At 41.5% G+C, this 27,949-nt stretch overlaps 2 protein-coding genes across 2 annotated transcripts; one reads left to right on the top strand and one right to left on the bottom strand.

Annotated features, from left to right (window-relative positions):
* Nucleotides 1-742: 742 nt before the first annotated feature.
* On the bottom strand, nucleotides 743-20,424 carry LOC119744999 (sia-alpha-2,3-Gal-beta-1,4-GlcNAc-R:alpha 2,8-sialyltransferase-like). The gene is made up of 5 exons (XM_038221224.1): nucleotides 20,234-20,424; nucleotides 6,314-6,437; nucleotides 4,194-4,402; nucleotides 2,876-3,436; nucleotides 743-2,266 (listed from the first exon to the last, which is right to left on the bottom strand). Exons 1-5 carry the CDS (start codon nucleotides 20,422-20,424, stop codon nucleotides 1,969-1,971), a joined length of 1,383 nt encoding a protein of 460 aa, XP_038077152.1. The 3' UTR covers nucleotides 743-1,968.
* Nucleotides 20,425-26,116: 5,692 nt separating this feature from the next.
* Nucleotides 26,117-27,052, top strand: LOC119744998 (galanin receptor 2a-like). Its single transcript, XM_038221222.1, has one exon. It carries the CDS (start codon nucleotides 26,117-26,119, stop codon nucleotides 27,050-27,052), a length of 936 nt encoding a protein of 311 aa, XP_038077150.1.
* Nucleotides 27,053-27,949: the final 897 nt, after the last annotated feature.

The raw sequence follows: 27,949 nt of genomic DNA, 5'->3' as shown, positions 1-27,949 counted from the left end.
CAAGGGGGGGCACTTGCCCCCCCCCCCTGGAAAAGCAAAAAAAAAAAAAAAAAAAAAGGAAGAAAAAAAAAGGGAAAAAAGAAAAGAAAAAGAGGCGCGAAGACAAAGTGGTGTAAATTTAATGAGTTGGGGGGGGGGGGGGCAAAATGTCCCTGCCCCCCTCTAAAACTGATAAATCGAGAATGTGTTGAGAAATACAAGCATTTTTTGGCAAAAAAAATTGTTGCCCCCCTCTAGAAAAAATCCTGGCGACGCCTATGTGTGGTGTGTTTCACAATGGTTTGCCCTTTGGTGGATGCATGGTGAAGCGATGCATACATAATGCACACGATACATTGTATTTCGGAGGAGTCTCGAGATGTCCGGCACGTGATTTATTTTCCAGCACACTGGACACAAAATGGCGACGTGCACATGCAAACAACTACACCTGACTCCGCCTTTGTCTCTGTATGCACTTGATAATAACTTAATCAAAACACTTACTTGGATTTTACAATCATGATAATAATATTGACATTACCAGCAAGGCGCTATACTGCATTACGCCACTCTTTGTCAGATATCAAACACTGAACGTTTCGGAAATCAGCTTCAATGATTTTATTTCAGATGACATACATTTGTTGATTTTAATTGTTAAAAATTACAAATGCCCCACTCAAAAAAAATTCAATAATATTAATAAAATAAAAGAAATTAAAAAACAAAAAAACAAAACAAAAAAACAAGAGAAGGATTTTTTTACTCAAAGATGTTAGCGACCTAGTTTATATGTATCAGAAGTACTGTATACTTATGTATCTATTTTGTGCGTTAAACATGAAGTAATTTTTAGAAATATTTATAAAGAAACGTTTTATATTTGTTGTAGTAAACATGCAAAACATTTACATCAGTATAAGGGTTGTGCTTGCTAAAAGATTTATCGTGGAGTGCGAGTTTCATTATTTCTATCGCGACGACATGAACAGTTATCTAATAAATTACTACCTCAAAAGCGGCTCGTTCCGATGAAAACACGGAAACATTTTTTGAGGGACGAAAAACGATCATCAATCACGACACAAAGCAGCAACACCCGACTGCGTCCAAGTTCATGGCTGCTTAAAGTACGATTTTTTGCTATGCTAACAGGAACGCAACAAACGGGTGAATGTGTACATGAAGCAAAAGTCGTTTTTGTTCAGATGATGAGCCACAATTTCGTGAGATGGATTAAAACAAAATGTTTCATTCGGTATTTTTTCCGAGCACGCTACTTTTTTTTAAAGTACATTGTGTAATATTTTGTTGCTTAACTTTTTTCTGCTTGATGCCCCCACGAAGTTGTCTTCGTGGTATCCTCACAGTTTCAAGAGTCTACAGCCAGTCAAAATGTTGGCCTTCGAAGAAATATTTCGCACAGCAAAATCTCTGGAATTTAGCAGGACCATGAAATTGGATCCGACCAGCCAATTTTATATGATCGTGTTCAATTATTTTAATATAGTATTTTTTCAGCTATCTATTGCACAAACTTATTTTAATTATTGATTGTATATTAGATATTTTCAAATTGTGATGTAAAGGCATAATAAACAAAATGATGGAATATAATTATGCTAATGACTGTGTGACAGAATGCGTGAGTTTTAGATTTAACGATTTCAGATTAACAATAGGCCTACATGTATAAGCAATCGGTCGTCAACCAGCGAAACTGTCTCCCTCGTTGTCGAACGTAGTTTGGGCGAAAGGCACATCAATTTGGAAAGATCTTTGAGAGACTGAGAACTTTCTTTCGTAACTTGCTCTTCCAGACACCAACTCTTCCAGGAGGAAAGACGTCAATTATAAAACATCACGCCGATTTATATTCTTGAAATTCCCCCACGGAACATCCAACCATTCAAGTACTTAACCGCGCTATGTAGATTAAGTAATCGTCCATATTGAACAAGAGGATGACGTCAGCTAGGGAAGCTCTCATGAAAATGCATTGGGGCATTCCCCAACATGCAGTTTCACAATCCCAGCCCTGTGCAGCTTCTTCAGATACACGAACTCGTCCGGCAGCTCGTGGAACCGCTTGTAGCCGTAGTCGAACTTTTTGCCCACCCGATCGGGGGCGTGGTCGTAGTGGTAAGGGATGGGCTTGCCGTTGAATTCTGGGAAGGGGTAGAAACCGTACATGTGGATCTCGTCACAGAGGGCGCTCGCCATGTTGTACATCAGGAGGCCCGTGCTGATGCGCTCTTCGTCGACACCTTTCGATGCCCAATAACTGGGAAAAGAAGAAGAACGAACTGTTACTGTGTCGTTCCTTTTAGGTACTGAAGACCTATCTTAGTACTCCAACCTTTATAACCGTCCTTAATCTGTTTAGACAGCAAACAGGTGCGAGCTCTTCAACTATTTTGCAGTGACTCCTGATTCGTCATACACTAACAAGTTTAAGATCAAGGAAGTCGTTTTTCGTCACTGATTACGGCTGCAATACCCGTAATTGATTGGTACAATTGGGCAGCTGTCTTTTACACGTGCTGATCACTTCCTTTTGGAAAAACGATCAAGTACAACATTGTGAACTGTACTTTTTGGGAGTCTCAAAGACTTTCTGGCTCTTAAATGACAGAATTTGAGTGTTGCGAATGGCACCGGATTATGGTCTGTCCTGCAATCTACCATCTTCACATTATCTGATTCAAGTCAAATTGATTTTGAAGAGATTTCAGTTGATTAGAACCAAATGATGTACCTCTGTGGTGAATTGGCATTTAAGGCCTACAATACTATTACTTTCTCTTCATTACCAGTAAGGTAACAACAAAAATTTCATCCTATTAAATTGCATAATATTGTATAACCTGAATACATTTTCTATTTTACGTACTCTGATATATCTGGAAGTACGTTGCCTGGAAACGCAAGCTGCACGTTCTTGATAAACCCAAGATGTTTGTCGAAAAAATCCAACAAAGTTCTCAGTGCAACCGTGACGTATTGACGGTTGAAAACTGGTACCCACAAGACGTATCGTTCACGGTAGTTCTTTAGGTCACCCGCGAACCTCGCCCCATCTGCCTTGGTGGACAGTTTGTTGTATTTTTCTATGATGCTGGGGTTAAAGGTCACGACATCGGTGTGGGTCCCCACGTCCTTCTCGTAGCCTTTCAGCGTGGCAAAATTGCACCTGACTACGAAATCGGATGAGTCTATCTGGCTGCCACAGCTGCTGTTGCGAAGAACGCCACTGTTGCCGACCAGAGAACACTTCTTGTAGTGCTGGTTGCGAAATAGCAATTTCTTAGGCAGCAGTCGGTGAAGCCCCGGGGGAACGAGGTTGACACTCAGTTTCTTGGAGAGGTAAAAGCGCCGCAGCCGTCCAGTGGCGACGTCATCCGATGTCATGGTGATGACGTCATAAGGGTTGAAGTACTGTCTCATGTCTTTTCTGGAAGAAAATCGAAAATTTCGATATCTGTAACCATTTTTGTATTAAAATGAAAAAGGGTAATTTACTCTACTTTTCACTGCTCTGCTCTTGATGTCTTAAAACTTTCAAACAAAGAGAACTAAGCAGAGGGCGCTCTGACACAGTCGCAACAGTTTCGTATTCAAACAGATAAAATACTCTGGGGAAAAATAAACAAGCCTTACACATGCACGACCTTCACTTTTCACCTTCCCCCAATAATTCAAAACATGTCCGCAGGAGTGTCGCATAAACTGATTGATTTGACGAGTTACGCAAAGGTAAATCCTCGGACATCCCCCCTGGATTAAAGGTGATTCTGGTTGGAACGCAGTTCTAATACATGTTGACAGCTGCACTTACATTTTGTTTGCACGGGAAAGTGGCGAGATCAGGTTATGTCATTATGCACGTCGTCCCCAATACGAGCATAGCGCGGGCTCCCCGTAGTGCTCATGGATTACCTGTGACGTTAGAAACTTAGGTTGACGTCACAAGTATTTCTTTACTTGCACATACTGTATACTTTAAAAGACTTGGAATGCAACTTTGTCCCCACATCCACATGCTCAGATCGCGTTGCGGATGGTCATGAATGACACTTGGCCTGAATTTCGATCTTAGGAAATCGAACTCCAGGGAGTCACACACTCGGTGATAAATCGATTAATTGGATGGTGTTTGTTGCCTTTCAGTTTTAAACTGATCTATTCGGCATGGAATTAATCTTATTTACCTGGCTTCTTCCGCAGCCTCTTGATTAAAAGACCACTTGCGATTCAAGATGGCGTCCAGCCTCGCTTTGGCCGAATCGCTTTCAGGCTCATCGTCCTCCCCCTCCGACCTGCATTCATGATAGAAAGATGGAGATCGATTATTCTTCACAATGCCTATAAACCTAACAATCCCTTTGGAACTTTGATGAACGCAAAAGGGAACCTCACACTAAAACAAAATGAACCTTTAGTTCACGTCCACGTCCATTAACTTGCAAACTTTGATATACCATATTACGGAGCCCCATTTAGTCAATTCTTGGCAGCCTCAATTAGGCCCTATTTTAAATGGACAAACCGTTTTTAACTGCATTATCAGGTCAGCTCCTTTGAGACCAAAGACTAGCTGCAAAATTATTTGGAGCAAGGTCGTCCAGATAAGTGCCTTTAACTGCAGTTTAACGGAATCACAATCAAAATGTCATTCCACAAGAATCTTCGGCAGAACTTGAAATACCATGGACCTATATGTAAATGATGCTAGGCTAATGCTGGCAAATATGCGGCAGTAGGACAGACCTTTTTACTCATTTATTTTTGAAGAAAGTGCAAATGATGGAACGGTAAACAAATCGTGCATGTCAGTCACGCCAATTTTACCAAGCGATGACGGAGGGAATTCGATGGAACTTGCCGTCCATTTGAAGCCATTATAGTGCCGGTTGGCTGTGAGGGTTTCGACACGGAATAGAACAAAATAACGCGGGAAGGCCAGCGGAAAACGCATTGCAGTGTGATCTTCACGGTTCGCCTAAAGAGCGGCAATTTCTCCGGACGATGACACAAGTCCCACCAGCTGGCCAAATGTGCCGTTTTGTTCCCGCGTAAAACACAGAACTGGAGACGCTGGCCACTTTTTTTTGATTGCGCGAATCTCGCAAGTATCGATAGTTACCTCTGTCTGTTACTATTTTCGTATCTTATCAATCGTCCTTAATCGAATAATTGGCCATAAACGAGAGTGCGTGTTTCACAAAATGATAACAATCTTCCAATTGACACGTACCTATTAACTGTGGTCTTTTCACCGGGATTTATTGAAATTGGACAGGATCATAAACACGCGTGGAACCAGGGTGGAACATAATATGCAATTTCCTCTTCGCTGTTACCGGCACCTTCACAAGCCGTTGATTTCCATGTGTCAATCACCACAAAAGTCACGGTGGAGTGGTAAGACGTCTGCACTAGTGAGCAGTAGGTCGTGGGTTCCGGTCCCACCCCAGTGATATTTAAGCCCTGGCATGAGCTTCTACATGTCACTTGGGTGGTCCGTCGGTCAGTCTGTCTCCGGAAATTGGCCAAAATAAGGCACCATAAATTTCCCACAAAATATAACTACCAAATTTTAATTTAAAAAAAAAAGCAAACAAAATATATTAAAATACAAAAATTGTTTGTAACAATTGGGAAAGATGTTTATGAAAAGTTTGTAAATGGAGGCAAAACATGTGCAGTAATGTTATAGTCACGTGGTATATATCAAAAATCGCTATAAAGTATGGTGTTCCATATGTGCCATCGGCGTCGCCTTTTTGGGCGTCGTATAGTTTATAACAAGACGTCATTTTAGGGCACACCCATCAATATTGGACCTTTTTTAGGTTTCACTTTTTCTTGGTTGCCCATTTCTAGAATTTGCCAAATTTTCCAGAAAGTCATACAACGATTACACCAGAAACTGATGTTCGAATTCTTTTTAGGATAAGTTAAGTGCTTTGTTAATAACGACAGAAAGCTTTACTGAATATGATATCATACTGATCATTATTATGGTAGTAATCGGCCCTTTTTTTCATGCTTATTCTGGAAACCTCCTTAGCACACAAAGGTTGAATTAACCAGACCAAATTCATTGATGTATATTAGAACACTGTGACTTAATATAGGTCGATTTTCGCTTAGCACATACATTGTCCAAGTCTAAGCATTTTCCCCTATAGATACGGAACCAAGCGATATGTCTCCGGGCAGTGAACTCGCTATAAGTTGTCGTCGGTGCGAATTGCCACACATTGATAAGCTTCTTAACAACTCCTTGACAAGTTGTAGCAAATTGAAGCTGGCATTTGAGTTATACCCCCGCTTGGTCAGGACCCGCTGGAACCGTCACTCGCTTGGCTTTGAAGCTGACCGCCAATCTAATAGTAATGCCTCGATTGGGTGGTGACCTGGCGACCCGCTGCGAAATTGGCGGGGAAAGGCTGCGACAAGAAGGTGTTTTCTTTCAAAACAAAAAAGGTTGGACAGTAACTTGATGAAAATATGTCCTCGCTGGTGAATAACCTACCAATTCCGACTGCCTCTATCACCAATGAGGATCTATGTGGACGAGCTACATCCATACTTTGTTCGAATATTTGATGATGGCATTTTTGGCGAACATTTCGTTTGATAAAGGCCGCCTCTACTAGGAATAAAAACCTCCCTGGCAGCATATTCTACCTCCATACGTGCAGTAATGCTCTTCACAACTGTTGTCCGAAGCCGACAACTTGAGCACATCATTCTTACCTCACTAAATGATTGACATTACGTGTGTGGTTTCCCACACTCGTCAGGGCTGTGGTACGATCGTACGACATGGGATTTGGCCCTGGGGGCGCCCTCGTGTCAAAGGTCATCTAGGTTGCAAGGTGGTGACGTCGAGGTCAATTTCGTATAAGTGCTGTATATACATTCCTGACAAAACCTTGCCCTTAGGATATGAACGATGTTCAGTGACAGAGACTGAGCACACCAACAGATATGGTCTCAAAACTAGTAGCCTACAGGACAGCATTTCTCTCTACTGGAATGCTTAATTGTTCTCAAGGTAATCAACATTTGATAGAATTCAGTCTCCAGAATGCAGTTCAACTAAAAGCTTGAAATCTAGCAATCTGAACAGATTTCTAGTCTCTTCGGACTTCGGTGTCAAGTTTTATTCGATTTTTTTTTGATTGAATCACATTATTCAATTGCATTTGGTCTCCCAGGTCAAAGGCATTAGTTAGGCATTAGAATTTGAGACGAGGATCAATCGAAATATCAATCTTGACGAATGAGAGGGACAGTGGATGTGTGTCAACTAATCAAGATCGCTACGGTCTTTACCTTTGCATTCAGTATCGGATGACCTTACGCTTATTAAATGTCACTCTTTGACGTATGCGCTGGCTTCGAACGTAAAATTGTCCTCGAATACATATTAACATTCTTTTGATTCTGCTGCGGTCCTTATCTTAATATGTTAACAACATCAGCGAAGATAATTTTACGTCACAAGTGCATTTTTCGGCATCTGTCTAGAAGGGCCTTGATCTTTTACAGATGGTATTGTTTTCTTCTCGAAAACTTCACTGGCAACAACTGCATTGTGGTATAATTAATTAGTGTCGGTAACAGACAGGTCCTTTCGACGTAAAAGCTTATCCAAACGTACTGTGCTTAATGTAGTCAGGGAACTTGACGTTTGACGAGATTTGTAATAAGAAAAAAAAAACCTCAAAATATTTTTATTCTATTCGAAGCTTCAACAATTTGAAACCCTCGGATACTATTGACATGAGTTTTGTTATGATCTGAACAAAATGGCATTTTCAGGTGGTAGTGATTCCCCGACGAGCATTTCTGTAAGATTATTTTTTTGGAAGAAAAACAATGGTATATAATTTAATTTCACGATTGGGTTTTAATGGAAGCAAGGATTATCCGAAGATTCGGAAGTAATCCGTCATACGATTGATTGGGATCCTAGCCGAATAGGAAGCAATAAAAGAAAAAAAACTGTGGAAGATGATGAATGTTATATCGAACGGCAATGTCAATCGAAACTGTCACTTGAAACTTCTGCAGAAATCAGGCCGAGCATCGCATCCATTCCGCCGGCCGGAACGAGGGTTTCATGCTTAACACCGTGTGAAAACAACTAAGACCCACCTGGGAAAATGACACATGGGAGAAAAAAAGGGCAAACTCTTCCTCATTTTTGTCCAGAGGAAATTAGATTTAGCCGATTTCCACCTGTTTGGTTGCCTAGCAACACAAATATGTGCGCAGTGCCCTCGCAGAACGCGCGTTATTTGATACTCTTTAGACAAACCCTTAAAAAGTTTTCGAAAAAGTTATCCCAAGGAACTGCTAAAAAACTGCACATTATGTTCGGATAGAATCGTCGTTTTTCTTGACGATGTATTCTTTTTACCCCCTTGACAATTATGGTTGATTGAAAACCCTGTGTTGTGAAAGCAAACAGTCGGTAAAGTTATCGTCTGAATCAAGTCTTATCCATAATTAAGGCCTAGAGTTGTGCCGTATCTGTGTGCGACTCGGGAAAGCCATAGTCACTATGTAATTTCCGACAGGAAAGCGGCAGCCTAAGTGAATTACTTCGACTCGGCAAAGAAAACCCGAACAGTTTTGCAGACGGAAACACCCACAACATTAAGTGCTGGGGAGTCGATGCCCATTCACAGACGGCCACGTGGGAATACTCATGACGATGAACTTGTATTCCTCGAAAAAAAACCCGTCACACAGTTCCCTTTTCATGATAGCACACGAAATGCACGCAACAACATCTTTCTCCTAATGACATTTGACCACATCGCGTTTATAGGTCACATGTCAAAAACGTTACTGTTTTCGAGGACATCTGGAAAGAATGAAAGTTTTCTCAGTAATTGACAGCCCATTATGACCCATTTTGACATAATATACGCACATGACTTAACTGTGTCGAGTGGGCCATAAATCTATAGAAAGCTTGATATGTAAAGAGCTTATTATGCACCTTGCATATTTTCAATGCTCACACGAAAACAAGTAAGTGCCTTCTATTTTTTTTCTTCTTACAAAAAAAAGCGCTATAGGAAACTCATATGGAATTGTTCTATTACGAAATGATTTTGTCCACATCAGTTTCACATCGATAACCGGTAGATTAATTACCCAAGAAGTAATCTGAGTCATTTCTGTTTTAAATAAAATACTGCCTTCAAAAAACACATTAATCGCAGTACACTTTACGAAGTCCTTTCAGTGCATGAAGCCGCGAAAATTAATTGTTTTGGAAATTAAAGCTCGATCTTGAGAGAAGTATCGCTATTATCCTCACCCTTAGAAATTGGGGGAACACAAAGATTTTTTTCAAAGAAATCGTAAACAATCCTTTTATCTATATAAAAAAACTGCTCACCACTTTACATTCAATTCCACAATGTGTTACTTTGTACAAACACAAAAAGCTCAGTACAAGAAGTCAGGTTCTCATGACTATGTTTGCCAAGTTCCCATAGTGATCTATACCACGCCCTCAGGGAACATGACAACTAACAGGTGTGTGGTTTAGGAGTAGAATCCTTAGCCGATACAACTGGCCATAAATTTGACACACTTCACTTCTGTTGACAGGAGTCAAGCGAGGACAAGTGAGTGACACGAACTTGACCGTCAACCCCCGAGCGATGGATCATGAAACAGCTGTTGCATTTTGGCACGTATGGACATGCCCTCGTACAGCATAACATTAAAACAGTAAGTAGCTGTTTCATAGTTTAATTAAATTCAACTGAATCTAGTGTTAAAATGAGTTCCGACTTCGTACGACTTTTCAATTTGTTACATTCCCTCAAGTATGAAAAAGCCGTCTGTCACTCATCGTTAGAAGAATTTGGAACAAATGACTTTTATTTGCTCTATGTTTATACTCGGTATTTGGAGAACCCATCTTGCTAAATTGGGAGATCACCCAGGTAATTGCTAAATATGGCAGAGATATACCGCCAGACATCGCTTCGGATAATTGTATAACTTCCTGAGATGTAAGTTTACAGACTCAAGAAAACGCTTTTTTGCGGTCATTTGATGCGCATTTATAGTCGCGCCCTTGAGACTTTTGAAATCAATGTCAGGTTTAGTTTCTGACGTTCACTCAACGGCCGTTGCATGCTACAGCAGATGCAGCAGGATGCAACATTGCAGGCAAGATATCAGTCACCGACATTTTCCAAACAAGTACATGTACAAGTGTTTTCCTCCATTGTTTTGTCGGTTGACCGGGGAACATCAGGTTAACCCAGTAAAAACACGGACACTCTCCGCCCGCGGCCATAATATCGCAGCAGACGAGACCCCGTGATGTTTTGATGAGTAATATGTTATGATTTATACCCCCGATGTTGACACGGTCGGACTCCGTATATCACAGAATCAGTTTCTGTCATATTGCTGGCATATTGTGACGTGAATTCGGCTGCCGTCCCGCGAGATGAGCCGAAAACCTTGGGGAGTTGCTTGGAGAGAAATTCAAGTGAAGAGCATCGACATCATGTGACGATGGAGAAAATGTACTTCTCGAAAGGCTGTTCAACTTTTACCCCAAGGGAAATGACGACTTGGCCTCGACAACTATAAGTATACGCTTAAGAACTTCAACTTGGGATGTGAAAATAAAAAGTAGATTTATTAAGGAGTGGGAACTTAGGTAAAGTATGGATGAGACTTGAATAAAACCAAAAAACCCCTAAAGACTAGTGTTCTTGAGCCAAAAGGTGAACTTTATTGAGGCTAAAAGGTAATTTGGGTGCATGTGGTTAAGGTGGGGTAAGGTAGGTTTGCATAAAGTATTATTTTCACTTTTTTCAGTGCAGTTTAGTAAGTGAAAGGTCCACGAACGGCGTTACTTGCTTTAGAAAACTTTAAATCTCCAATAAAATCAACACAGTACAGCTTATGTCAACTTGAAAAGGTTCTTCAAATCAAATGGTTGAAATCAGAAAACTTTGAGCTTTGCAAGGGTGAACGTCGACAACCCAACAAATAAGACTACACCACGCCCACAGACTCGAAGAAGAGTATATGTCCTGCCTGGGACAATTCCTGCACGGCGGTGCTGACAGCACGTAACAGATGGTACAATACTCATATACAGGAGTATTGACTTTGAAAACAAGGACATTCATGTTGAAATACCTGCGGCGTTCCATCAATCATTATTGTACCATGTCTCCATCCGTACGTCTGCAATAACAATCAAGCTCAGACTGAAAGATTATATGTGAAATTGTCTCTGTATTCCTCTAGAAAAAAACCCTAAGGCATTTAGTTTAAGAGGTATAGGCCTAGTCTGAAAGAAACGTGACCATAGCTTTGTACTGACGTTATGCATCTTTTGGCGTCGTTGTATTATGTCTAAGGTATATGAAAAAAAATAGATGGGCTTGAGTCCAATCAGAAAAAGCTTGTTGTTATTTTCTTGATACATGATGAGTGTTTTTAAAATACGTTGGTCGAAAGTGACAATAAATTGTGGAAACTAAAAGTGAACAGAAACCACAAAGGTTGGAAAACCAGGAATTTCCACCTTATAGCAGGTCTCTTCGTCAATCTTCGTTGTCGAAAGAAAGACGCTATCAGAAAAAATTGTTGAAGATGGTTTTACTTTGGTCTTTTACGAGTTTCGTTTCTACTTTGCAACATCGATAGAATGTCCGTTGACGTTAAGGCCATATTTGTATTTTCGCTGTGTAGAATATGCAGACAGCATGAGATGAAATAGGTCGCAGCCGTGCAATGTTGCTTACGTGCTGCGTGGAGAATGCATCGCTACAAGGACAAAAGGACTCTCTGAACTCGAAAGTCCACGGTTGAAATAACATTAATGCCAAATATCACCATGACTCAATGATGGATGCCTAATGTTCCACTCCAAATCACACCGACATATGTAATTCCGTGCAGGTGTTTCTGTTTTAATTTGAAGGAAAACATGTAAAGCTTCGCGCGTAATGAGCTGGACTGTGACGTGTGAACAGTACCAATCCGTGACAATTTGACATGGGAAAGGCCACCAATCTTTCAACGCGACTATTGAGCTATGGATTGGATCAGAGACTGTAAAAATAGAAAGCAATCACAGGCCTACGTTGTCCAGTCTGACGTGCCGTCAGAATACAGAGAATAAAAACAGTTGATGATCTACATGTACAATTGTGGAATAACTTTTAATATAGCTAATTCAGATTAGGCTCGTTCGGGTGTTGGGCTAAATGGGCCTTATTCGCGAGTTGGCCATTTTTGTCGAGTTTCCTAAATGTATTTCATTAATTGTTAACTGTTGAATGGGATGGCACCAGACTGTTTATGCAGGCACAATGCAGCCTTATTTTACTGTAATTTTTTTTAATCTGGCTTTTAACATTAGGGAATGTTTAATTAAAAATCTTAAATTATTCATTGAAGCAAACTGGAATTAATTAGCAATTAAATTCATTATTCTTCGCAAGTTCCAAAAATTGAGATTTCACCTCAATTCAATATGGCCGACTCGTGAATAAGGCCCGTGCTTACGATGGTGCCCCATGCAGTGTCATCGACCCGCCTGCCTGCCTGCAGCACAGAATTCTGCTGAGTACGGGAATAACTTGCGTAGCAGAAGGTTACCGGCCATAGTGTCGCGCGTTGCAAACGGAAGTTATGCTAAGCATATAAATATTTATGAAAGTGGGCCACATTGATCCATGAAAGTGGGCCACAATGTGAAAAACAAAAACAAGAGTACCAAGCATGCAATGTTTGTTACCGGGCCTCGGTTGGGATGTGATATCCACAAGAGTACATAGGCCCACAGGAATCACGTGGGAGCATAGGAATCACGTGGGAACATAGGAATCACGTGGGAACATGTTTTGCATACAATAATTAAACAGCCTGGAAACCAATTACTAGGAGGAGCTGGATTAACTTCCGGATACATGGCGTGGGGAAAATGATTACTTCCTGCCATTATGTGTATGTTTTACACGTGTCCTTGGGCAAGACACTTTATCACAATTTTCAAGACAGAAGCAGACCTCTAACTTGGTAGTGTGATGGCAGAGGAATTGGATTGTTTGATTCAGCCATTTGCGCCCCAAATGCTACAAAACAAAACACCGTACCCCTGAGCTGAGATGGTATCGTTAATACGCACGATGGGATGGGTTAATAATAATAGCGCCAAGAGCGCAAACAGTTGTAGATATTATGACTCTGCGCTTCAGCACATTACAATATGTCCGCTTTTGTGACAGAGCAAATTCTGCAGTCCTAAAAAGCCGATGTGAAAACACATAGGCCTACACTAAAATGCTATTTGGAGTCCACTTTACACCTCGGCTGCAATTAACGAGGGAGTTGCCTCCGCCCTCTCTTGAATCCCCGAAGGAGACAGACCAGACAACCGCAAAGTTATAAGTACATTCACTGCCTGAAATCATGCTCAGCGGCTGTCTTGATAACATTAAACTGGGACCTTGACTGAGAGTTGCGCTGGGGATGTTGCGGGCAGAAACCACAACTGCAAAACAATAATTCTGTTTGTGTGGGTTGAAGGGGATAAGGGCATATTTGTGTTAAATCTGATATTCCTTGCCCGTTTCTTTCAGTCTAATGATGAGACAGGACTGAGGGGTGTACCCGTAAACCCCCCCCCCCCCCCTCCCCAGCGGCGGCGGTGCAAAAAATAAAGTGCAAGGTCGTTCTACAGCTCACTCGTACTAATTTGCTGTCACAGAACCCATCCACTGGGGAATCGTAAAGGAGGCTTCGAACGAAAGCGTCTGCAATATCTTTTGCCCTTTTTTAAGATTATAGTTTACGACGATAATTTAACGAATCTACCCCTCACACATCAAGAACTACTCCTCAAAGTACTTGTTCAAGGATAACACATCCCGCCTCCAAAATAGGCCTCGAATTGAACTAATTGAACAACTATGCATTAATCAAATAATGTTTTATCCCATTGTAATGAATTGTATTGTATTTGTAATGTATTGTATATACATGTACATGTTTGTAGTTATTATTTATTGTATGCAGGGCCCCAATGGAAACCAGTTTTAAACAGTTTGGGCATACCCTGGGTAAATAAATAAATAAATAAATAAATAAATCGCGACCTGTTTTTACCAGTTGTAACAGTTATTTACTTTATAGGCCTGTCTGCTAAAACATAAAACTCTTGATTGAAATCTCGTATACTATTTCTTTAAAACATGACACAAATTGGAGGAACGTGACTGCATTAGTGATCGGCGGGTGAACTCATTCCCGGTGAATGAAATCATCGCGTGACGTCATGAATGTTGTTTCCAACTGAACCCGCGGTCGGCGGAGGACGGCCAAATTGGCTGTGGAGACAGTGTGCAAACATAACGCAAATTCTTCGATGGTTAGTTCACATGCAAGCGAATGGTGAAGTCGTCAAAATATGTCTGTCTCTGATTGTGAAAACATTATAGAGGACGAACAAGAACATGAAGGCCCTTCAATATGATTTGGAATCACTGCCACGTGAAAATGCCATTTTGTTCAAATCATAACAAAATCCTGTCAATGATATCCGTGGGTTTCAAGTTTTGATGCTCCGAATATAATTTTTTTTTATTAATATTAACATAAAAATCTCGTCAATCGTCAAGTACCCTGACTGTAATTATGATTAACCACAATTGGTTTAGATAAGCTTATGCGTCGAAAGGACCGTCTGTTACCGACAATAGTTCTACCATTGCAGTTGTTGCCAGTGAAGTTTTCAAGACGAAAACAATACCATCTGTTGATAAAGATCAAGGCCTTCGATAAGTACGGGAAACAGATGCCGATAATGCACTTGTGACGTAAACATTCTTTTCGCTAAAGTTGTTAGCGTATCACAGTTTCATGCTAACTAGACCCTGAAAAATGCTCGGCATATATTCCTTGCACGACTTTTTGGCTTTAGCTGGTTTAGGCTAAGCAAAATGTGACGTGCTTAAGCAAAATCTTGCGCTTATAGCAGCTCCGCTCCCACGCATGATCATAATTGGAAAGCAGTGCTTCAGCAAAAGTTCCCTTGGTATAGGAAATGAAATTAAGCGAGAACCTCCCTGACAAAATTAAGATTGTTTCAAGCAGTAGAGCAATTTTCTTCGTAAAACAAATGCTATTTTTGAAATACAAGTATTAAATCTTCAATGTAACATTATGTGTTTTGAATTAGTAAACTCAATTCATTCAATTTATGTGAACCCATTTCGTACTCATTTCGGTTGTGATTGCCGCCGCATGCGCTGTCAAATAAATTATGACAATAAACTCAAATATTCAAGTCACTTCACTTTTCATAACTTAGAACAATTTTAAATATGTTTCCAATTAAAGGCGTTGAGTCCTTTTTTGTACGGGTTACTCGCGACTCTGTGAACTTGGCCTCGGTACGTTCAGTATTTTCACATACACGCCAACGCGCCATTCAACGTCTCCAAATATTGAAGGATAAATTTCCCCGCCAATTTCCAGATGTTCCATCACAGCACGAGGTCACGTGAGGCCCGCAAAGACCTTGACCAAACTGAAAAATAATTGTGTGAATGCCACTTGTAATTAAAAGCAAACTTAACGACGAGAGTGTGTGGGAGAGATATGCACTCCGTCGTGGAGTTTTTTTTCTAGCAATTTATATCTGATTTGGAAAATTGGTCGATTTTTTTCATAAAGTTTCTAGTAGCTGTCTGTAATATGCAAAGCTACGTTTTAGCACATGACGCAGTTGGGTGAAAGAATCCAGCTTTACCCTCATTGCACCAATAATAGGCACTGTACCTAAAAGCCCAAAGAAACCTAAAAAGACGATGTAGACAACAAAATAAGTTGTAAGTTTTAGAGGTTGGAACTTAAGAAAACACTTTTAAAAAATCTTTGATTGACCTTCAAGCTCAAACCCTTGAAATCGGGTAGGGCCCTGCATAATAAAAAAGCTCAATATGAATTTGTTCTGGGTGGGAATCGAACCACGGTCGAGCACTCTTGAAGGCAAGGAAAGGAGTATACTACAGGAACAACAATATAACAGCACTCCATTTAGCCTGCAAGGCAGTTTTATGGGTCACAAATTGGATGTGGGCTTGCCCATGGGTCATGAAATGATCCAAAAAAGAATTCTGTATAGCCTAACTATCTCCACAGCTGCTGTACATCAGACAGATGTCTTTTATGAAAGGTCTGGAGAATTTCACGGCACGTTCGCGAGATCGTCATCGCAGACCTTCGCGACATTGAACGGCTGCAAACAATTCAACAAGAACTTCGCCATCTGCGGCCGGAAGGAAAAGGGTGGCAACACTTGGTTAAAGTCTAGAGAACCTAAAAATACATGTGAATATCATTTTTAAAACGATGGCATTCTGTTCAGACAGAATTGAATACATACGTTGGAAAATTCTGTCACGAAAATAATGTATGTGCAAATATTAGAGGTTATCTGAAGGCCTCTTTGTTGAACTTCTGATCAGAAAAATTGACCAATCATTGTATAGATGACAGAAATAGTCTGTTTTGTCTGCGAAGTGTCGGCCTCAATTTCCCCTGTGTTTCCGAGAGACAATGGTGATAATTGATTCAGCTTGGACGTGTTACCTGGGGCAACTGCGAGATAAGAGTTGTTTTCAGTCTCGATAATTTCATTCACCGGGAAATGATGGGATTGTAAAGTCGGTCTGTCATGCTGTCCACGGGAACGAAAACGAGGCTAAAAGTGCACATAATTGAGACTCTTTTTCGCGTCGTTACATAGCTACGATCTGTGTAATAATTATTAACAACCCATTTCAGTGCCCGGAGCTGGACAGTGAAGCCATAGGAAGAAAGTCTCCCACGGTTGTCACATTGGATGGAAAGCTTGGTATCTTAGTCTCTGAGCAGTCCCTTGCGGGGGGGGGGGGGGGGGGGGGGGGGTCGGTCGGAACCGCCCCGTCTCAAGAGACTTATGAAGAATTGACTGACAAGCCAGCCGGATCAGACATAAAGTGAGCCATCTTCCGTTCTGAAATGCGCGCTTATTAATAGCTTAAGTCGATGGTCAAGGGCAAATGGGATTATCATAATCTCTGTATTTATTAAACTACTTCAAAGGCTCGCGGACTTCACTCCATAAATCGAGAAACCTTTGGTCATTCAGAACTAAGAATTAATTTAGTTCCTATCGGAGCACATGTTGTTCGATTATATTAGTTTGTAAAACTTTCATTAATAAAGGTAACAAGGTCAAGGATGAAAGAGTATTTTTGTTGAAGTCTGCCACTTCAACTATTATTTAAGGCCAGACAAGCAAGTGACGGTCCGGATACTCGAGTTCCATAATTAGCGGGTCACGTCGGGAGCTTTCCCCGCGGTTTTTCCGCGCTAAAGCCGGCCTGCTTCCGTGTAGACTGGGAATGTCAATCAGTGTTAATAATAATGACGATATCAAATTCGCGCCCTGTTCAAATTCGGCACTATTAAAGTTGGCCTGGTAATTTACGACTTGCTCGGTTCGTGTAGACTTCATACGAGTCTGAAAACCATTAAGAAACTGATTTTGGTGTCGGTTCCAAGCTCCGATGGGAAATGGGAATTGAGGCGAGTCTTTTGAAATGTTGATATCAAATTAAAGACACGATAATAGAGACTATAGGCACAATCTCATCATTTCAAAACGCCAAATCAGCATCCAGATTTTCGTCAAATTTTTGATATTTTCAAACTTTGCTGATAGTTATCTAGTACTAGTAGTAGCTAAGTCGGGTAACAATCACTAATTACGGTGCTCCAAGATGGACATCGCAATCGTTAAAAAAGGAGACAAGGCAAGCCTAGTAAAACTGGTCCCGATCTCAAAAATTCTAGTCAATTGATTCAGAATAGCTATTCATGGAAGTCTTAATTCTCATTTACCTAGTTTATACACAATGGGCCAAATTTAGCCCACTCATTTGGGTTACGAGGTAATCCTATACGGTAGTACTGACATGACAAGTCAGTGAGACAGTCAGTCAGTGCATCAGTCAGTACAATATACGTACGGTACAAAGAAAACGCTGGTCTGGCCCTCTGTGTCCAGCAAAAAGTCAGCCATGAGTCCCAGCCATCTACTTTAAATCGCACTTTGCATTATATGGGTCAGTATTGAGCAGACTCGATAAATCTTCGGCCTGAGGTTGGACAGAGATCGATGGACCAGATTTCCAAAAAGGTCAGGGTCAGGACTTTGACATTACAAAACCAGAACTTGTTCCTAGACTATAAACAATTAGCGCTGCCTAGGGCAAGTTTGGTTTAACGACGCCCTGGGGTATAGGAGTTAAGGACCAATGGCCAAACAGCCAAATTTGCGTGTTTTGTAGAAATGAAATTTCCCTCACCGATTATAACTGGGGAAAAATATCTGCAAGCAACCTGAATAATGAGATATCCTGCTAGTATAAGACTCCAGCTGCTCCTGCATGTGAATCGGGTACAACAATTCAGGAACCTTAATTAGTGTTTTCCCAGTGTAAAGTGACGACCCCGCTTTTCTCAAATTGCCAAATCACGGTTTTCCCCATCCAACATTTTCCTCTCGAAGTTTTCTTGCATGTTTGTAATGTACTTCGTGATTACTTTAATGTTTGACAAAAGCCATACTGTACAGTGAACCTTTCACAAGCCTTTTTATCATACGATTTTTGTTGGAGGCCTTAGTTTTCAAACTTGCATGTATACAGCCATGGAGCTTGGTCTGTCAAAGTTATCAAATTAATACTAATGTCGGAAACACTTGTAAAATGCGACGGCTGTTCTGGGGCCGGGGGCACGGAGGTCCAGAACATTATTCATCCACGCGCACAGAACAGAAACCATATACCCCGAGGAATAAATCTCATAGGGCCGATCAGTAATTTTTCCCCGCCCTATTCTCCCCCACAAAGTGTCACCGTATTTTTCCAGAAATTGAACGTTTTTACATCCCCCTTTGCTATCTTTCTTCCTCTGTTATATGAAATCTTCCAACATGTACATGCATAGGCGTCAATCGCTTCTCAAAAGTGAGGGGGGGGGGGGACATACCTTGATTAGAACTAATGCGAGCGTGAAGCGCGAAGCCCTAGCGGCGTGGGGTTGGGGTTAAGGGCCCAGATTTTTTTTTTTTGATCTTTGAACCTGCGTGCTGCGATCTGAGGCAATTTTTGACTACTGTAACCAATTTCTTTGAGCAAAAGATCATCATTTAAACACCATTTTCGAGTTTGGAGTCTTTGAATCAACTATTCTGAGCTCTATCGAATCATTATGTAGGCTACAAGTTTTACCCGGGTACAACACTTTCTAGTAAATTATTTGACATCAGGGAGGCACTAGGCATTAGAGAGTCATTTGAATGTCTCCCAAATGTTGCAATTACCAAGTCTACGACGATTGTTGGTGTCGAAAGTTACTTAAAAACAATTCCTTAGGTCGGGAATAGTATATTAAGTTTTGGTTGGGGAAAGTAGTCAGAATTGGGGTTATTGGAGGGTTTTTGTTTTGTGCATAAGTCTATGAGAATGTCTCATCCCTAAGGTACAATTGTCGGTAATCATAATTAATCTATCATTTTAATGAATAATCAAGCTGGACCATCCACATGTCTATCCAAACTTGTGATCTGAATATGGAATAGGCCTTAGGCCCACTTCCATTAGGTGCATGCTGGAGGAGTTTTAAGGGCTTATTCCTCCATGATGAAAGTATAGATATAGGGCAAGTTGATAATCATTTTTGACGTGTTTTGACGGTGATGTTATTAGTCTGAGTATCATCCGTTGTTCAACAGAGCCCGCAGCTCTGTGTGCAAAGTATTCCATAGACTACGGTGTTGGACGAACGCAGAGGAATGTGTTTACTTTACTACTAGTATCGGTCACACCTCTGAGTAAAAAGCTGCACTGCACTTTTCTTTCGGTCTCATGATATTGGATTGGGTTCGGCGGTAAGACTGTGGAAGTGACATTTAAGATGGTCAATGTGCGTGATTCTGCTATGACTTTGCTCCGATTTGGGATTTGATTTAACCAAGACCTACTGCTTTTTCGTAGTTCCAGATCCCTTTTTGAACCTTTATGAGTCATGTGTGTCTCGTCCGAAAGTTTCAACAGCGGCAATTTTGCAAAGGAAACTGTTTATTTAATATTATTTTTAAGTTAAGCAAAGAAACACTTGCCTTTCATTTGGACCTTGAGTTGTCAAACCAGCCCCGTTCAGAGAGAACTCCTCGTAGGTCTGCTGCAACTGATCGAAATGAATGCTCTCCGGCGAGGTATGCAGCACGAAGCCCAGGCACACCGTGATGCCAATCATGAACAGCAGTAGTAACTTCTTGCATTTCTTGCAGGTGGACCGCCGGAGTAGCATCGTGAAGCTAGGCCGTGGTGTCGGGCCCCAGCACCGGGCCGTGTACCGCACGAGCCACGCTATACTTCCCCCGCTGTTGATAAGAACAGGTAAGGTCAACGTCGCTATCCGATGACGGTTAAGGCCGCGGTATGCCTTGTATGTGAAAAGCTACCGACTGCTTTAAAAACAAAAGGGAACTCACAGGATTATCTCATCAACTTTTGGTCATCAAATAAAAGCACTTTGTTTAGCCTAGAGCTGTAAATTGCCATCAAATTCCACAGTCCTTCTGCAGCTGTCGAATCTCAGAAAACTGTATGACAATGTCGTCCAGAGCCTTGGAGAAAAGAGTTGGACACGTATTTTCAAGTTGACATGTTATAACACCAACTCCAATGCAGAAAGCTCTATATTATGACAGGTCTTCATAAATGTACTCCTCTAAATCATTTGACGAAAGAGAAATGTCACAAATGACTCTGGGATATGTGCAATTATCTTTTCAATAAAGATAAATGCAGAATTGAGCAAATTTTAATATCGCATGAGTCGATGTCTACCTCTTCACTCGATGACTACATATCAAACTGAAGAACACAATCTGTGGCACAGATGTAGAGTTTCCTTATTTTCGTGGCTGCATCATTAACTCCGAGCAAACTAAAGTCTTCAAGAGCCGATTCCAAATCTGCCTCTAGCTTTTGGATACTGTGCCAAAACTGCCGCTAGCGAGGCAAACACCGCGGTGCAAAGTAGGTGTCAACCGGCATTGTGAGGCGTGTTTAGCTACACAGCAATTAAATACATCCCCACACGTCACACACACAACAGTCGCATATGAAACATTATACCAAGGACTCAACTTCAAGTTCTTGACCTCTGTGCCGAGGTGGGCGGAGCCATGAAGCGGAACGCCGTTCGGTGATGACGCGGGTGGAGCGAGTCGTTTGACGGCGAGTGCCCGAGGGGCGTCCGGTGGTGGTGATCCGAACCAACGAATACGGGAAGTTGTATGCCTAGACGTGATTAAAGGGTGCAAAAGCTGAAAAAATCCAGCAGCATCTATCGGGTGTTAACTTAATTTGACTTTCCAAGAGAGAAACGGGCAAGGACCTTCTTCCAAAAACAAAGGGTTGAGAGAACAGATTTTCGTGTGCTTTTGGAAGATTCTCCAACTGCGAACATCCAGAATTGTTGACTTGCAATCCATTGGATATTAGAGTGCTACCGAAAAATCATTTTCAGCATTTCGATTCCAGACATAGTCGGGTTCCGCTGTCTGAAAATAGTTAAGCGGTTAGGAAGATATCAAAACCCCAGCAGGGCCGAGCATGCACTATGCGGGGTACCACTCGTCTGGCTGACTGATGCGAGCAACTTCTTTCCTTCATATAGTTTTTGGCACTAAACAAAGAAGCCGCAAGCTCACAGCATGGCTCTTTACCTTTTAGCCGTTGTCGATAATTCAAAGTGATTGAAAGATGAATGAAAAAGGACAACATTATTTTCAGGACCCTGCGGGTGAGGAAAACATGCTGACATTCAAGCTTAACTGCCGGCCCTCAACGATGACGTCGAGACTTGATTTAATCGGCTGCCTAATTTATGACATTGACCCTGGGACATTAGGCGGCCGTGTGACGTTGCAATGTAGAATGTCAAAACCGGCACGGTGACATGGCCCAGTTCCTGCATGTCTGATCTGACACGCGAGACAAACACTGAAAATGCGAAAACAAATTGCAGTTCAACTTCAAAGGCAACGTTTTAATTTCGGTTACAAAAAGGCCATATAAAGTTAGTCTGTGTGGATGACAGATGCTTATTAGCTTTGTTTCATTACCAATGTACATGTACAGTTTTTGGCGTTATTGTGAAATTTTCTATGACCAACGTCACTACAATAATTATTTGACACATACAAAATATGGTAACAATGTGCAGTAAGGTGCTTTAAAGGGTTCATGCGATTAATTTTTTTCTTAGGGACACATTTTTGTGGAATTTTCTACTCGTCTTAAATACATGTACATGAAAACTATTTGACAGCTGGTGTTGTGATGTCATTTCAGGAAGACACTGTTCAGTTTAGGCCTCTTCTGTTCAAAATGTGAACCCAAACTTTGCTAATTGAAAAACTTTGTGAGAGAGGTTGGCTCATTGGCTTTACTGCCATGGCACAGCAACGAATAACCAAAGAAACAATTATGACAGCAAAATATCCAAAATTCTAGCACCTTTTTGCAAGGGCGGTTCCGCGGGGTGGGGGGGGGATACCCCCCCAAAAAAAATTAGAACCCTTTTTTTAGGTGACGTCGCAATACAGACAGGCACTGCGTACACCACCATCTTTTCCTAAAAAAAAAGGGGTAAAGTGGTAAAAAATTGCCTCAGATAAAAACAATTTTTGGCCCCCCCCCAAAAAAAACCCAAATTGTGTTCTGGATCCGCCCTTGACTTTTTGTGCTAAAAAAGCTGTAACATTGAGGTCTGTGCCCGGAATGACATCACAGTTTTGTTCATGAATATGGAAATTTTCATTAGAATAAAAACCAAAAAGCATGATACCCTTGAAAATGGCAAAACGAAAATTGAAATAAGGTTAGGGGCCCTAAATGGGACCTAGAGGTGTATTTTTAAAGATTGCATTAAACAAAAATATCATGTGAGTTATTTCGAACACGGTACATGGTATACCAAAAAAAAATAAAAGAAGAAAATACTGAGGAGCTATTAACGATCGGTAAAATACCTTTGAGGATTTCTTTCCAGGGTAAACCAGCCACAGAAGTTGGAGTTTGAAAAACCATATTATACTTTACAAACTGCATGAATATAACATACCAGTATAAGAACTTCGGGTCGTTGATTACTGTTCACTTGTCAAACCTCATCTTTATTGCGTTTAATCTACCCCGGGTTGGCCTTGACCGGGGAATTTGTAATCAAGTTTATTTTTTCCCTCGCTGGTTCTCTTTATAATCTTACCCTGTATGTGATTTAAAAGGACTTTCAAAGTTGTTTTTTCCCCGTATGTTTGACATCGTGGGTTATTGTCGTGACTTGCTAAAGTAATTATCTGGTGCTCGCAATTAAATGAAACTACCTATGCTGCATTCATTAGGCCATTGTCATCCAATTTACTGTCCCGACAGAAAGATGTTTGACCGGAACACAAAGGCACGTTGATGAAATTTTCAATCCAAATTGTTGTGTGCACTCGCGATTTTACAAAATAAACAAATCAAATGCTCACCTTGCGCTTTGTAGTGTCATCCAGTTTTCCTCTGTCGTGAAATTACACTGCTCAGGCAATAATAATCACAAACTTTATTACAGGTTACAGAATACAATGTACCGGAGCCATTTTGTAAAAGACATGATTTGACAGGCTTTGACGGTCAGCGATTCAGCGCGAAGAAATGACTATAAAAAACTGCTAGCCACCAGCCGCGAGTTCCAGTTTTGCCTTTTCGGTTTACAAAGACCTTCAAGGTACGTTTCTGATTATTGTCTGCTTGGTTGGTCGATCTCTCCATCATGTTGTCCATGATTCCTTTAATCATGATCTTGTATCAACTCTCCACGCAATTATGTTACCGTACGCACTCTGCAGTATTAATTTTTGGCATAAACTGTTGGGAAAAAAGGCTTAGTATAAAATAACTGTTGTAACCACGTATTGAACATTATTAATTGTGTGTGAAATAAAATGAGTCTTGTACGTTTTTGGTGGTTGCAACTCCTCATTCCTGCCCCCTTTTTTAAAGAAACTTTAAGATGTGTGTTGTAGGTATCAGGAGATTATTTAGAGCACCTTTCATTCATCAACTTCAGACATTGGATGTATGCTGTAAACCAAATCCAAACGCTTAACGTGTCCACTCGTTGAAATCCTCCATAGGGATCATAATATTGTGACCTAATTCCACACAGACACCGTTTGCGTTGACCGCTGTGCACCACAAGACCCATGGGCATGCTCCATAAATAGAATTACATATTGTTCATAACATATCATCGAAACTTGCTGATTTGACGCGTTGCACCTCACGTTGATCGGTCTGTCAAATGATCATCTGGGTCAAGGGTGTCAAAGGTCAATAGCGGGGATCATGGGAATGAGGTCACGGTCACATGACCCCATGAAAACATCACCATGTACATAAAGGTGCCGATAGCTCACGGGTTTGCTGGTAAGGGACTAACAAGAAACCCAGGGGACTGATGATACCTATCGAGTTTGCGGTCCAAGGGCCCACAGGTGCAAAGGAAAGTCAATTAGTGTTTGTTTAAATGCCTCATTCGCTGTTGGAGATGAGAGGGGGTGGTGGGCGCGTCGTGGCCGTGAAGTGAAGGCGTGGACGCTCCCGGTGAACACGAAATTAGGACGCGCTCTTAAACGGAGGTTGCCTTGTGCTCATAGAAATGCTGTTTTTATTAGACCATTTACGAAAGTAAACGAGACCATTTTAGTCACGAATGACTGTTAAAACATGACACCGTCTTCTCTCAAATTCCCAGCCTCAATCCAACCCGTGTCTCGACACTCCTAATCTTAAGTTTCTTCCCTCATGAAATTTACGGGTCCTCGTTCTTCAACGTCTTCCCTTCCGCCATGATTCCCCGATTATGTACTGGAATGTACTTGACTGTCAAACCTCCTTTTATTGTGGAGAAGGTACTCCTGACTTGGCCCATGACCGGGGAATTTCTGATCAGGATTTTTTCCCCAAGTTGTTGTCTGCTTATCCAATTTGTAAGGTCATTCAAAGTTGTTTTCTTGTTAAGACTGTTGTACCAGAAACACCCCCATAAAAAAATATGCCCCTTATCACGCATGATTTCCGCGCTTTTATTTGATGGGGGCAGCCTTGTCGGAATGGGGAAAGATTCGATTGACGCACTTTTAAACCGAGTGGTCTGGACGTTAGAGTCCCTTATTAATCAAACCCCAGTCAGGACAATCCGGGAGGTGGACACCATTTGACACTCAGTCAATGTGACACCAATCCAGGTCGAATCTGATCAGGAGTTTTCATTCTGGTGCTTTTCTTTTGCGTAGTTTCAATTTAAACGGCCAAAAAGTGGGGGTATATTTCCCCTTCCCACGGGATTTACGCCCATGATCACTGTGGCAAGAGCTGAACACAGCTCAACCAGTCATCTTATGGAGGATATCTTACGAAGTGCATCTCCAGTCTCTTATTTATTCCACGAACAGAATAAGAATAGAAATAGAAAGAGAAAAAAGGGAAACACGCATTAGTCAGCGATCATTGTATGTTTGACATCAAAAGTCATTGTCGTGACTTGTTAAAAATAGTTATAGGGTATTCGTTATCGGATAAAAAATGCCAATACTACACGTATTCGGCGAGTGTCAACCAATTTACTATGAACTGTAAGGTGGTCGACCGGAACACAACGGCACGTTGATGAAATTTCCAATCCAAATTTGTTGCGCACTTGCGATTTTAATACACAAATCAAATACTCACCATGCACTTTGGCATGTTATCCTGTCGGTTAATGATACAACAGCCTACGTTCTCATCTGCAGTTCAGTTAATTAACTCTTTGCTCAGAGAAGATTAAGGATTGGTCAGTGACTCGGCGCGAATAAATGACTATAAAAGTGCATGTATTTCGATCGGTCACCACTTACCAAAACCTACCACAACTTTACCAAAACCTACCATAAGTCGCAATGGCTGAGCAAGCAGCCCTGGCATTTCAGGCCGTTGTTGGAATTGTTGGGATCTGCGGTAATGGTTTGGTGTGCGGGGTGATAGCTAAAGTTCGCTTCATGCACACCCTGACCAACGCCTTCATCTTCAACCAAGCCCTGGTCGATCTCATCGGGTCGTTGGTGATTCTACTTCAAAGGTTCGTACCAATCCCTGATCCGATACCTCCCGGGGCTATCGGGGTGCTTCTCTGCGCTCTGTGGGCCACTAAGTTCCTCCAATGGGGACCGTTCACCGTGTCCACATTCAACCTGATAGCCTTGACTCTGGAACGGTACTTGGCCATAGTGTTCCCCTTCAGGTACCAAACGTTGGCCAGTCGAAAGAAAGCCACAGCCGTACTTGTTGGTATGTGGGTGGCGGGATTTTTGTTCTCCGTTTATAGCATCTATTTCCGCTACTACGAGGACGGGGAATGCGTACCGAATCAGGTGGCTCACCCGCGAGTTATTGGGGTGTGTGTCTTCTTCGTGAAGTTTTTCCTGCCTGTCAGTGTCATGCTCGTAGTCTACGGCCACATAATGGTGGTTCTGAAGAAGGGAACTGGCAGAATTCAGCCTGGACCGGCGGCTGCAGGTCCATCTACCGAGGGCCAGGGGGAGTCGCTGATGCGTGCTCGCCGTAACACCTTCAAGACCCTCCTGATCGTCTGCGTGGCGTTCATCATTTGTTGGTCACCAGACCAGATCTTCTTTTTCCTCTTCAACATCGGAGTGGAAGTCGACTTCAACTCTCCCGTATCCTACTTATTTGTCGGAATGGTTTCTCTCAACTGCTGCCTGAACCCGTTCATATACGCCATCAAGTACAAGCAGTTCCAAAAGGCGCTGAAAGTTGTCTTTGGTAAGAGGGGTGACAGGGCTTCAGTCGCAACTCTAAGTACAGGTCAAAACTGATCGAGGAATCTGCTGGTTGATTTACTTTCCGACCGGTAATAGAAAGTCCAGATTATGTTTGAGTTATGGTCCTTATGGGTACATGTATTTACGTAAAACTTTCTATTGACCAGGCACCGTTGCAAGAGGTAGTTTTTAAGATGTAATACGCAAAAAAAGATATTCAAATTGCGTTTTTGTGGTGGAATCTGCAAACTTTCTTTCAATTTTAAGGTTATTATTGATGTACGAGAGAGTTCCTATAAAAGGATCGTATTTTTAGTGTCATTAGATTCAGCCCGATCACTTTTTGTTACAGGTCGAACTCTTTGTTTAGGATTTCTTCTAGTTTTCTCTAAAACCCCCACGACACGACACAAATGTTGTATTCTCCGCGCATCGAGTCATTTACTCCCCCTCCCCCTCTATAGTAATGGACGATGTATCGCAGATCGACTTTGGCACACTTATTTTTCGTTTAAGCTAAGAGGTATTTCGCTTGAGGTAGGAAACCAATTATTAGATAATAATATTGTATTTCTCGCACTGATTCGTCGACTGTATGTATCTGTGTTCATTGTTCTGTTCTGTTAATGATCTCCGTGACCAAGAAACAATCATAATAGTGCAAATAATGAGAGTGCAATGGTAAGAGTAATTTCATGAGGTGACAGATGGAATGTCCCATTTCATGAGGCGAAACCACATGACATGGAACATCTCATCTCTCTGCGAATGGGAATTTTCTTTCCATGGCACGAATGTGACACATTCATTAATCGTTTCATACACCGCCTGACGGAGTAAATCCTCGTCATCTGATTGCTATTGGTAACTTGTAAACTGGTACTATGAATGTACAGCATCAGAGCCCAGAGCGCAGTGCAATGGAAGTTCAATTTACTGCGGTGCAGCTGC

The sequence above is a fragment of the Patiria miniata genome, unplaced genomic scaffold (genome assembly GCF_015706575.1).
Source record: "Patiria miniata isolate m_02_andy unplaced genomic scaffold, ASM1570657v1 HiC_scaffold_7, whole genome shotgun sequence".
NCBI classification, from domain to species: domain Eukaryota; kingdom Metazoa; phylum Echinodermata; class Asteroidea; order Valvatida; family Asterinidae; genus Patiria; species Patiria miniata.
This window is presented reverse-complemented; position numbering and strand designations above follow the sequence as displayed.

What these genes read in the sequence shown, in the direction of transcription:
- LOC119744999 (XM_038221224.1), bottom strand. Translation starts at nt 20,424, where the DNA reads ATGCTACTCCGGCGGTCCACCTGCAAGAAATGCAAGAAGTTACTACTG. An exon ending in ACTCAAGGTCCAAATGAAAG is followed by an intron (nt 6,438 to 20,233) that starts GCAAGTGTTTCT and finishes TTCTTGTCGCAG; the next exon opens with CCTTTCCCCGCCAATTTCGC. An exon ending in GTACTTCCAGATATATCAGA is followed by an intron (nt 2,267 to 2,875) that starts GTACGTAAAATA and finishes TTCTTTTCCCAG; the next exon opens with TTATTGGGCATCGAAAGGTG.
- LOC119744998 (XM_038221222.1), top strand. Translation starts at nt 26,117, where the DNA reads ATGGCTGAGCAAGCAGCCCTGGCATTTCAGGCCGTTGTTGGAATTGTT.